At 43.4% G+C, this 12707-nt stretch overlaps 1 protein-coding gene across 1 annotated transcript in view; it reads left to right on the plus strand.

The window, feature by feature from the left end:
• Nucleotides 1-67: 67 nt before the first annotated feature.
• The window catches only part of DCAF4 (DDB1 and CUL4 associated factor 4), a 108737-nt gene continuing 96097 nt past the window's right edge, over nt 68-12707 (plus strand). The window contains exons 1-2 of the mRNA XM_033953248.1: nt 68-99; nt 254-451. Of these exons, the coding sequence (XP_033809139.1) occupies nt 68-99; nt 254-451 (230 nt within the window). The remainder of the gene's footprint in view (nt 100-253; nt 452-12707) is intronic.

Here is a 12707-nt window from a genome sequence, read left to right on the forward strand (position 1 = left end):
TCCAGTCAGCTCTTTTGTAATCCGCCTTGAACTGCAAGGTATAGGCGGAATAGAAATCCCTAATGTAATGTACCTCCTCTCCCACAGCCCCGCCCCAAAGCCCAGCATTTTTTCCCTTCCTTACACCCACCACCCGCAGCCTAGTATTTCTCTCTCTCTCTCTCTCTCTCTAACCCGATCGACTGACATTATTTTTCCCTCTCTTTGAGCCCCACCTCAGTCTATCTTAAAACTTCTTTTTTCTCGTTGCTAGCAGGCAGCGATTACCACGCGCTGCCTGCTACAGGTTCCCGAACCTTTTCTCTGACTCTGACGCACGCATCCAGTTGGCCAAAATAGGAAGTTGCGTCAGACGAGGGGCGGGACGAGCGCGGCGAAGAGGAAAGGCTCCGAGTTCCGGTGGGCGTTTGCTGGCGAACTGTAGAAGCGAAAACCGAAAACACGTTTCAAGGTAGACCAAAGCGGGGTTGAGAGAGAAGGAAAAATGCCTGGGGGGAGAAGGGGGAGTGTGAGAGATGCTGTTCCTTGTGGGGATAAGTGGAGGGAGAGATGCAGTACCACGTGAGTTGGGGGGAAGTGGAAGGAAAAGAGGGAAAGATTCTGGACTATGGGGGGAGGGGAATTGATGGAGCGATGCTGGACTTTGTGAGGAGGGGGCGTGGAGGGAGAGAGACTGCTCTGGACCAGGTAGTGTGGCGGGAGATATGCTGGATATATCACAAAAATTGGGAGTTATTGCTTATATAGCTGGATATTGTAATCATGTAATGTCTAAAATCACAGCTTTATTAATATATCTTCGTTAAAAATAATACAAAAATTTTTTCTTTTTTTCTTTTATAAATTAGTAAAGTGCTCAGTCCGTGTGTTCATTAGTGCGCTGATAACATGCTGCAGTGGTTAATCTGGGGCCATCATAGTCTTCATTGCCCTTTTACCAACCTCCTATCAAGTGGTAAAAAGTATATGTAAACAACTTATCTATAGTCTCTCTTTAGGTTGGATTTCGATCATAACCACTGAATAATTTGTGAAAGTGAACTTGTGCAAAAGTGCTATAGTGCTGTAAACTTGATTCCTTTGGATTTCATCTACCCCCCGACTCGAGTTTCGAGGTTGTCTTCGTCAGGAGGGGTACTAGGAGCGTAAAAACAAAAACTAAATTACTATCTAAACTTAAAACTCATGTTATCTACTCTAATAATTTCACAAATCTCTGTTACCTAATGTTCAAAATTATTAAATTTTTATATATCATAGATCTTACACTGAATAAATCATCTTTCATACCTGTCATTCGGCTCTCACCCCTAGATCACGTTCCGCCGTGGTCGTAACCAAGGTCTCACCATTTAGTGCATAAGTTCTGCGCAGATTTCTCTTGCCCAGGTGCATTACCTTGCATTTTTTAGCATTGAAGCCCAGCTGCCAAGTCGTTGACCATCGTTCCAGCAGCAGTAGGTCTTGTGTCATATGATCAGATATCAAGCTGTTGCCTACTATATTGCAAATTTTGGCAGCGTCAGCGAACAGTGATACCTTTCCTCTAAGTCCCTGCGTCATATCTCTTATGAATAAGTTAAATAGAATCGGGCCCAAGACCGAGCCCTGCAGTACTCCACTGAGGACGTCTGATGCTTCTGATGGGGTACCGTTCACCACCACCCTCTTTAGCCTACCACTCAGCCAGTCCCCAACCCATGTAGTTAGAGTGTCTCCCAATCCTGACGATTTCAGCTTGTTCAATAACCTTCGGTGCGGTACGCTATCAAATGCTTTACTGAATAATAATAATAATAACTTTATTTTTGTATACCGCCATACCCAGAAGAGTTCTAGGCGGTTCACATTAGTTAGACAGAGATAGCAAGTGGTTACATATCAAATTGATCATAGAGTTGCAAACAGCAAGGAGAGAGTAGGTACAAGTGGTTACATATCAATTATATCATGGAGTTACGAATAGCAAGGAGAGAGTAGGGGGGGGAGTAGGTCGGAAGGGGGGGAGGAGGAGGATTGAAAAGGGGCATTAAGGGTCTTGGTCTCGGAATAGGTGAGTTTTGAGTAGTTTTCTAAAGTCAAGGTAGTTGTAGGCCTTGAGGACCAATTGGGCTAGCCAGGGGTTTAGTTTGGCGGCTTGGAAGGCATAGGTTTTGTCCAGGTATTTTTTTGAGTGGCATAGTTTTAGGGAGGGGAATGCAAAGAGTTGAATTTTACGGGTGTTCTTATAGTTGTGGTTAAGGGTGAAGTGAGGGGTGATGTAGCTTGGGGATAAACCAAATATTGTTTTGTAGCAAAAACAGGCGAATTTGAATATGATTCTGGATTCTAGTGGGAGCCAGTGGAGTTTGTGGTAGAAAGGGGTGATATGGTCCCATTTTTTCAGGTCAAATATGAGGCGGACAGCGGTGTTCTGGATCATCCTTAGTCTCCTGATGGTTTTCTTTGTGGAGCTCAGGTAGATGATGTTGCAGTAGTACAGTGTGCTGAGGATGGAGGATTGTACTAAGAGGCGGAATGAAGAGTCGTCAAAGTATTTCTTTATGGTGCGGAGTTTCCATAGTATCGAGATACTTTTCCTGACTGTGATATCAGTGTGTTTCTCGAGGGATAGATGTTTGTCCAGTGTTACACCCAGTACTTTTAAGGTTTGTTCGAGGGGGAATGTGGATCCTTTTACTTGAATTGTGGTGTCTTTGATTTTGTCATTGGGGGTTGCTAGGAAGAATTTTGTTTTGTCAGGGTTTAGTTTTAGTCTGTAGGATAGCATCCAGAGTTCTATCTGACTAAGTATGCTTGTGAGGGAGTTAAGGAGTTCTTGGGTGAAACTGGTTAGCGGGATGACTATGGTAATGTCGTCTGCGTAGATAAAGAATTTTAGCTTGAGGCTTTGCAGGAGGTTTCCTAGGGAGGTGAGGTAGATATTGAACAGGGTGGGGGACAGGGGGGAGCCCTGTGGTACACCGCAGGAGTTTTCCCAGGAGTAGGAGAGGGAGTCGTTTTTAAATACCCTGTAGGATCTATTCCGTAGGAACCCGTTGAACCAGTTAAGGACCTGGCCGGAGATGCCAATGTAGGCAAGGCAGTCTAGGAGAATGTCGTGGTCGACTAGATCGAAATATACCACGTCCAGTGACTCTCTGGCATCCAGTTATCCAGTAACCCAGTCAAAAAAGCTAATAAGATTGGATTGGCAGGATCTATCCTGGGTGAACCCGTGTTGGTGGGGATCACGTAGGTTTTCCTCATCTAGGATTGTGTCAAGATTCCATTTGATCAGTGTTTCCATGATCTTACAAACTATAGACGTGAGACTCACTGGTCTGTAGTTAGCTGTCTCTGTCCTGCAGCCCTTTTTGTAGAGTGGGATTACGTTAGCGGTTTTCCAGTCCAAGGGGACTCTTCCTGTGCGTAGGGAAAGATTGAAAAGCACAGATAATGGTTCTGCCAGGACTTCACTTAACTCCCTGAGCACCCTGGGGTGCAGGTTGTCCGGTCCCATGGCTTTGTTTACCCTGAGTCTCGAGAGTTCGTTGTAGACGCTACTGGGCATAAATTTGAAGTCCTGAAACGGGTCTTTCTGGCTATCTCCAGTCTGAAGCTGTGGACCATCTCCCGGTGCTTCACATGTGAAGACTGAGCAGAAGTATTCATTTAGTAGTTCTGCCTTGGCAGAGTCTGATTCTGCAAAGTTACCGTCTGATTGCTTCAGGCGTACAATCCCATCTTTGCTTCTTTTCCTGTCGCTAATATAGCTGAAAAAAGATTTATCCCCTTTCTTAATGTTCCGTGCTAGCTCTTCCTCCATTCGGAGTTTGGCCTCTCTGACTACTCTGTGACACACATGAGATGGTCCCTGCCCAAAGAGCATACCATCTAAACTGCTCTGAATGGCTTTGGCCAGATCTAACAGTATAGAGAGCTTTATAAATAAATAAAACAGACAAGCTGGCTATTTCGCTGACATAGTAATATAGTAGATGACGGCAGATAAAGACCCGAATGGTCCATCCAGTCTGCCCAACCTGATTCAATTTAAATTATTATTATTATTTTTTTTCTTCTTAGCTATTTCTGGGCGAGAATCCAAAGCTTTACCCGGTACTGTGCTTGGGTTCCAACTGCAGAAATCTCTGTTAAGACTTACTCCAGCCCATCTACACCCTCCCAGCCATTGAAGCCCTCCCCTGCCCATCCTCCTCCAAACGGCCATGCACAGACACAGACCGTGTGGCCTAGTTCAATCTTTAATATTATTTTCTGATTCTAAATCTTCTGTGTTCATCCCACGCTTCTTTGAACTCAGTCACAGTTTTACTCTCCACCACCTCTCTCGGGAGCGCATTCCAGGCATCCACCACCCTCTCCGTAAAGTAGAATTTCCTAACATTGCCCCTGAATCTACCACCCCTCAACCTCAAATTATGTCCTCTGGTTTTACCATTTTCCTTTCTCTGGAAAAGATTTTGTTCTACGTTAATACCCTTTAAGTATTTGAACGTCTGAATCATATCTCCCCTGTCTCTCCTTTCCTCTAGGGTATACATATTCAGGGCTTCCAGTCTCTCCTCATACGTCTTCTGGCGCAAGCCTCCTATCATTTTCGTCGCCCTCCTCTGGACCGCCTCAAGTCTTCTTACGTCTTTCGCCAGATACGGTCTCCAAAACTGAACACAATACTCCAAGTGGGGCCTCACCAATGACCTGTACAGGGGCATCAACACCTTCTTCCTTCTACTGACTACGCCTCTCTTTATACAGCCCAGAATCCTTACGGTTCCTTCCTATTATTAATCCCCAAATGCATTACTCTGCATTTCTTTGCATTGAATTTTAGTTGCCAGGCATTAGACCATTCCTCTAACTTTTGCAGATCCTTTTTCATATTTTCCACTCCCTCTTCGGTGTCTACTCTGTTACAAATCTTGGTATCATCTGCAAAAAGGCACACTTTTCCTTCTAACCCTTCAGCAATGTCACTTACATACATATTGAACAGGAAGAGCTAGAGAAAGCCAAAAATAACACTGAAAGAGGGACATGCCCAATCAATGATCTGGTGGCAGAAGAGAAAGAAAATAAACTTAGACATCATGCATCTGCAGTTCTCATTTCAAACATCAAATACAGGGAAGAGATGTGGAATTTCTGTTCCTGACTCCTGTAACTGGGATATTTTTGTGAATATGAAAGCGCTATGGACTCTATAAGCGAAGCAACACTGAATCGCAGCGTACAGTGAGACACTTCTTTAATGTGCTTTATTGTGAAACCACAGAAGTTACATAAAAGAGGCACTAGAAAAACTGTAATACCTGTGAAAGTATTCCTGTTTTGAATGATATCTTATCCAGTCCATGCCATCATGTAGATGGCATGGACTGGATAAGCTATGAACTGGTTGATATTCAGACCGCCCATCCAAACACACATGCAGAACCCACCTGTTCAGCTATCCTACTCTAAAGGCCTGCCGCTACAAAAGATATCTAAATAGAACTCTCGCCTTTCAAGCAGGTCAGCTCAATAACTGGCTGGTCCACATCATCTCACGCGCCTCATCCTACCTAAACTTCAGGAAACTACTAAAATCTAATCTATTTACCAGATTTACAACCTAAACGCCCATATCCACTGTATGTACCCCCTTTGTTATACCTACATTTTTTAGATTTATCCTTTATGCAGATTCTCCTGACCTCTTTACTGTACTTTTTTGCTCTGATTGTGCCTTTTCTCTGATTACTCCATCTTTCGCCGATTGTACCTTTTTCTCTGGCACATAGTTTCTCTGACTGTACCATTGTAACCTTCACTGATTGTCCAGCCCTTCTTCACTGTAAACCGCCTCGAACTACTATGGCTTTGGCGGTATATAAGAAATAAATTATTATTATTAATCAGCCAGAAACGACTACTAGCTGATTAAAGTGCTTGGTTGGAGCTATTCACTAATTTTCAGAGCAATTAACCAGTTAGTGCCACTGAAAATTACCAAATAGCAACTAATTGACTATTTTGGATGTGTTCCGGGGGCGGAATCAGTTAAGTGGCAATATTCAGCACTTAACAGGTCATGGTGACCACATAAATGAGACCGCAGAAAAGTCTGTCCTATCTTTATGTGGTAACCTGTGGCCTATTAAGTGCTGAAAGTTGACTTAACCAGCTGTGCATTAGCTAGCTCCACTAAAACTGGACCAGATTCTATAAACGGCAACCGAAGTTAGATACCTAGATTGGTGCACCAAGATAGCTAGGTGCCCAAATTATTCAATTAGGCTTATTCGGGTCCATTAATTGAAAAGCACCATTAAAAAAACAATTTTAAAAAGTAATTAGCAGATTCTGGGTGTGGTTTGATTTAGGTTCACTCTTTTAGTCCTAGAAATCCCTGGCATAAATGGAGTGTGCCTAAGTTTTCAATGCCTATCGGTGCCTAAGACCACTTAGGCATCGCTAGGCACAATTCAATAAATAGTGCTTAGGGCGTGGCTTGGACACGCAAGCAAATGGTCGGGTGATAGACGGGCTCCGTGTCAAACAAGCTCTTATTTCAAAATAAAAAGCTCCAATACCGATATTTTGCTGAAAAAAGCTGTGGATCATAAGAAAATGGCATCGGGTAAACAAAATAAAAACGATGCAGGAGCCGGAGGATCGGGTACAAGCAGTAATAAACGATCAAAGCCGGAACCAGGGACACCTTCAAAAGTACCGTTGCCTTTGGAAGGAGATCAAGATATGATGGCAGAAATAAAACAGATCAAAGATATTGTACTGGAAATCAAAAAACAACTTCAAAAGGCAATTGATGATGATGCCACGCTTACAAAAAGAGTTGATCTAATTGATAACAAAATAACACACTTGGAAGAAAAATCGGAAGAGGTACATGCTGAAGTTATGCAAAACAAAAAAGCCTGGAAAGAAATGGAAATAATAAAAAGAGATCTGGAAGACTGTTTGAATAGAGAAAAAAGAAATAATTTAAGGATCATTGGGATGCTGGAAGGAGTGGAAAAAAATGATCCCATTACTTTCTTAGAACAATTCCTTCCAAAGATACTGCCTTTAAAATCCAAAGTGCCTCTTGAAATCGAAAGAGCGCACAGAATACCGGGACAAAAAACAATCACACAAAAAGGTCCAAGAACTTTAATATTTAAACTATTACGATATCAACATGTTGTTGAAATATGTCAGCTGGCTAAAGAAAATAAAAATCTAAGATGTCAGGATGCACTTATACATATCGTACCAGACTTCGCCAGAGAAACTGCCCTCAAAAGAAAACAACTACTTGATTTAAGACCTCAATTACGAGCACTGGGGGCTAGATATGGACTTCTCTACCCGGCGGTTATGAAAGTAACTTTGGGAAATAAAACACAGAACTTTACTGATTATAAAAAATTAGCTGAATATATTGAACAATGTGAACAGCCAATGACTTCTTAAATAGATAAAATTGGGAATATTTCAACATTTCAATAAGATTGTTCTGATATCAAATGCTTTCACTTTGAGTCTAGTTTATTTTATTTTATCTTATTCTAAGTTAATTTTTACGGTAAAAGAATTCTGAAAATATATAAAGTGAATTCGCCGTTTCGAATGCTGGAATTTTCAATTTACTTTAAATAATAACGATGATTACTTTCACGAGCATGGAATGGCTCGGCGTGCCATTGAAGACGTCAAAGGCTGAGTGACGTGGAGAAAAGACGGAGCGTTGACTTACCTTGGAGATTCTGCATGTATGGGAGATTGGAAATTGGACTGCGACAGTTTTTTGGAAGATTTCCCCTCAGCGCCATTGCTTCTCTGCTCTCAAAAGGAAAAGACAATATGCTAGGAGTGCTGTAGTCGATGAGTCAATGCTGAAAGACTGCGCGAAGACAGGAAGTCTTATCTTTTTAGTAAATGATCGCACCGGAAGTGAAGAAGATTGGTTGCTTTCACGTCACGTCACGTCTACGGAGAAAGAGAAGGGAACTCGAAAAGGAAGTTATAAAGAAAGCGCTAATATTACTGGAAGAAATGGATGGAAGGGATGAAAAGACTCTTTAAATGTGAAAATATATAGAATAAAATAAACTGATATATAGGGGAAAATAATATTTTATTTTTAAAGAAATATAATAGTTGCAAGATTTAGGAAGTATATTTTAACCCATTTTCTTACAGATATAGGTCAATTGATATATTTCTCTAAGGCTTTGTATGACTGATTTGGAAATACAAGTAAGTATGATAATGGAAATGGGTTATGAAAATTTTTATTTATGTTTTATTTTTAAATATTTTCTTATCTAATTTTAGAATTTTTGGAGCAATTGTTTTTATGAATGGAATTGAAAATGCATGTGGTGACTGATTTAAGTTAATTTAAAAATTCTTATATCTATAAAATATATATAGAGTGACTGATTTAAGAATATAAGTAAATATGATTGTGAGAATGGATGGAAAAGAAAGCAAAGATATAGAAATATTTAATTCTATTGATACTACGTTATGTTATAAATATGGAGTAATAGATACAAATTATAATTTTTTAGCTTGTGATGGAGTGATGTCATACCTGATCTAATTTGCGTTTCCAAGTGTTCGTAGATGTATGGGGAGGGGAGGGAGGGAATGGGTGGGCTTTAAAGTTGCAGGGTTTGGGTGAAGTAAGCAATTTTTTTATTTATATTATATATGGGAAAATGGAATATATAAAGAATATTGAAGATTGGGATGATACATTACAAATTATATTAATGTATAATGGATCTTAAGATAATATCTTTAAACGTTAATGGTCTCAATCACCCGATTAAAAGAAAAAAGGCATTATTATTTTTAAAAAGACAGAACGCTGATATATGTTGCATACAAGAGACCCATCTGTCAAATAATGAATCTATAAAGCTAAAAGGTGATTGGGTCAAACAATGCTATTTTTCTCCAGCAATAGGGAAAAAAGCTGGTGTTGCTATATTAATAAATAAAAAATGTTCTGCTTCATTTAAATTTAAGGCAGCTAATCCTCTTGGAAGGTGGGTATATGTGGAAATGGACATGGGAAATACCACCATGACGCTCTTCAATATATATGCCCCTAATTCGAATCAAAATGAATTTTTTAAGACTCTGCAACAATTGATTCTTCCACTGGCTACTTCAAATTTAGTAGTAGCAGGGGATTTCAATGCTGTTATGGATCTACTGATGGATAAAAGTCTGAGAAGACTTATAAAATCGTTAGGCCTTGATAATTTGGTACAATCTTGTGATTTAAAAGATATTTGGCGTATACTTCATTTTGATGGTCGGGAATTTTCATTTTGCTCCCAGGTTCATAATTCTTTTTCTAGAATAGATTACATTTTTGTTTCTAATCAATTAGTACATCAAATCACACAGGCTGTCATTGATCCAATTATACTATCTGATCATGCTGGAGTGTGGATTGAAATTAAAATAATAGATCAAAATGGAAATAGACCTATATGGAGATTAAATAATACATTGCTTGCAAATAATGACTTTTGTGAAAATCTTCTGGAAAACATGAAAGATTATTTTCAAATTAATGATACAGAAGGAATTTCAGTAGAGACTTTGTGGGATGCTTTTAAAGCATACATTAGAGGACAAATTATTTCTTATTCAGCTTTGCAAATAAAAAAGGAAAAAAAACAATTTACAGATTTGGAAAAAGTGGTAAAGTCTCTAGAATCAAAATTAATAGAAAAATGGGATTATTTGACACAACAAGAACTTCTAAAAGCTAAAGGTAAATATAATGAAATTTCTTCAAAAATAATTAGAAAAGATTTATTTGTAAAGCAAGCTTTGTATTATGGAAATTCGAATAAGGCAGGAAGAATGCTGGCAAATTATCTTAAAGCAAAAAAAAGAAAAACAAAAATAATTGCCATTAAAAATGAGAATGGTGAAATGTTGTCCCAAATTGATCCCATTATAAAACAGTTTTTAAAATTTTATAAAGATTTGTATTCTTCTGAGCCTTATTCAGAAAAAGAAAAGGATGGTTTAGATTTTTTAAAGTTAATAGAGGGACCAAAGATTCCTGAACATATAAAACGAAGTTTAGAGGAGCCAATATCCTTAAAAGAGTTAGATACAGCTTTGAAATCCCTTAGGGTTGGATCCGCTCCAGGTGGAGATGGTTATACAGTGGAGTTTTATAAATCATTTTAAAACATCATAATGCCCTATTTATTAAAATTGTATCAGACACAACTAAATAAAGGTTGTATTACAGGTACTATGGCTGAATCAATAACTATAGTTTTACCTAAGCCAAATAAAGATCCCACTTTGGTTTCAAATTATAGACCTATTTCTTTAATAAATGTACCGTATTTTCACGCATATAACGCGCGCGTTATACGCGTTTTTACCTACCGCGCATACCCCTCGCGCGTTATATGCGTGAGCGCGGTATACAAAAGTTTTAAAACATAGTTCCCACCCCGCCCGACGCCCGATTCACCCTCCCAGCAGGACCACTCGCACCCCCACCCCGAACGACCACTCGCACGCGCTCCCACCCGCACCCGCATCCACGATCGGAGCAAGAGGGAGCCCAAGCCCTCTTGCCCGGCCGACTCCCCGACGTCCGATACATCCCCCCCCCCCCCCGGCAGGACCACTCGCACCCCCACCCCGAACGACCGCTCGCACGCGCTCCCACCCGCACCCGCATCCACGATCGGAGCAAGAGGGAGCCCAAGCCCTCTTGCCCGGCCGACTCCCCGACGTCCGATACATCCCCCCCCCCGGCAGGACCACTCGCACCCCCACCCCGAAGGACCGCCGACTTCCCGACAATATCGGGCCAGAAGGGAGCCCAAACCCTCCTGGCCACGGCGACCCCCTAACCCCACCCCGCACTACATTACGGGCAGGAGGGATCCCAGGCCCTCCTGCCCTCGACGCAAACCCCCCTCCCCCCCAACGACCGTCCCCCCCCAAGAACCTCCGACCGCCCCCCAGCCGACCCGCGATCCCCCTGGCGACCCCCACGACCCCCCCACCCCCCTTCCCCGTACCTTTGGTAGTTGGCCGGACAGACGGGAGCCAAACCCGCCTGTCCGGCAGGCAGCCAACGAAGGAATGAGGCCGGATTGGCCCATCCATCCTAAAGCTCCGCCTACTGGTGGGGCCTAAGGCGCGTGGGCCAATCAGAATAGGCCCTGGAGCCTTAGGTCCCACCTGGGGGCGCGGCCTGAGGCACATGGGCCCAACCCGACCATGTGCCTCAGGCCGCGCCCCCAGGTGGGACCTAAGGCTCCAGGGCCTATTCTGATTGGCCCACGCGCCTTAGGCCCCACCAGTAGGCGGAGCTTTAGGATGGATGGGCCAATCCGGCCTCATTCCTTCGTTGGCTGCCTGCCGGACAGGCGGGTTTGGCTCCCGTCTGTCCGGCCAACTACCAAAGGTACGGGGAAGGGGGGTGGGGGGGTCGTGGGGGTCGCCAGGGGGGTCGCGGGTCGGCTGGGGGGGCGGTCGGAGGTTCTTGGGGGGGGGGCGGTCGTTGGGGGGGAGGGGGGTTTGTGTCGAGGGCAGGAGGGCCTGGGATCCCTCCTGCCCGTAATGTAGTGCGGGGTGGGGTTAGGGGGTCGCCGTGGCCAGGAGGGTTTGGGCTCCCTTCTGGCCCAACTACCAAAGGTACGGGGAAGGGGGGTGGGGGGGTCGTGGGGGTCGCCAGGGTGGTCGCGGGTCGGCTGGGGGGGCGGTCGTTGGGGGGAGGGGGGTTTGCGTCGAGGGCAGGAGGGCCTGGGATCCCTCCTGCCCGTAATGTAGTGCGGGGTGGGGTTAGGGGGTCGCCGTGGCCAGGAGGATTTGGGCTCCCTCCTGGCCCGATATTGTTGGGGAATCGGCGGTCCTTCGGGGGGAGGGATGTATCGGACGTCGGGGGGGGGGGCATCAGGCTTTCAGGATGGGGACAGACCTTCAAGGGGGGACAGTGCACGGAAGTCAGGGGGGGTGAACGGAGAGTCGGGACAGCGCACGGAAAGTCAGGGCAGTGCACGGAAGTCAGGGGGGGGTGAACGGAGAGTCGGGACAGCGCACGGAAAGTCGGGGCAGTGCACGGAAGTCAGGGGGGGGTGAACGGAGAGTTGGGACAGCGCACGGAGAGGCGGGGCAGTGCACGGAAGTCAGGGGGGTGAACGGAGAGTCGGGCAGCATGCGCGGTATAATCGTGAGCGCGTTATACCAAAGTTTTTGTGCTTATCATCGTGATTTCTGCGCGCTATACACGTGTGCGCGTTTTATACGGGTGCGTGTTATTTGCGTGAAAATACGGTAGATGGAAAAATTTTAACTAAGGCATTAGCATTAAGACTGGCTAAAGCTCTCCCTTTCATTATAGATATGCATCAAACAGGTTTCGTAGCTCAAAGACATTCATCTCATAATACTAGATTGGCACATCACATGTTGTATTTGACAAAATCTATTAATGACCCAGCATTTTCTATTTCATTAGATGCTGAGAAAGCTTTTGATAGAGTGGAATGGTCCTTCATGTATCAGGCAATGGAATGGTTTGGTATAGGATCCGGATTTATACAAATAATAAAAGCATTGTATAGCTCCCCTGCTGCTAGATTGTATATTAATAATAATTTTTCAGAACGGTTCATTCTACAGAGGGGGGTTAGACAAGGATGTCCACTATCTCC

Source organism: Geotrypetes seraphini, chromosome 7 (assembly GCF_902459505.1).
Source record: "Geotrypetes seraphini chromosome 7, aGeoSer1.1, whole genome shotgun sequence".
Classification (NCBI taxonomy): Eukaryota; Metazoa; Chordata; class Amphibia; order Gymnophiona; family Dermophiidae; genus Geotrypetes; species Geotrypetes seraphini.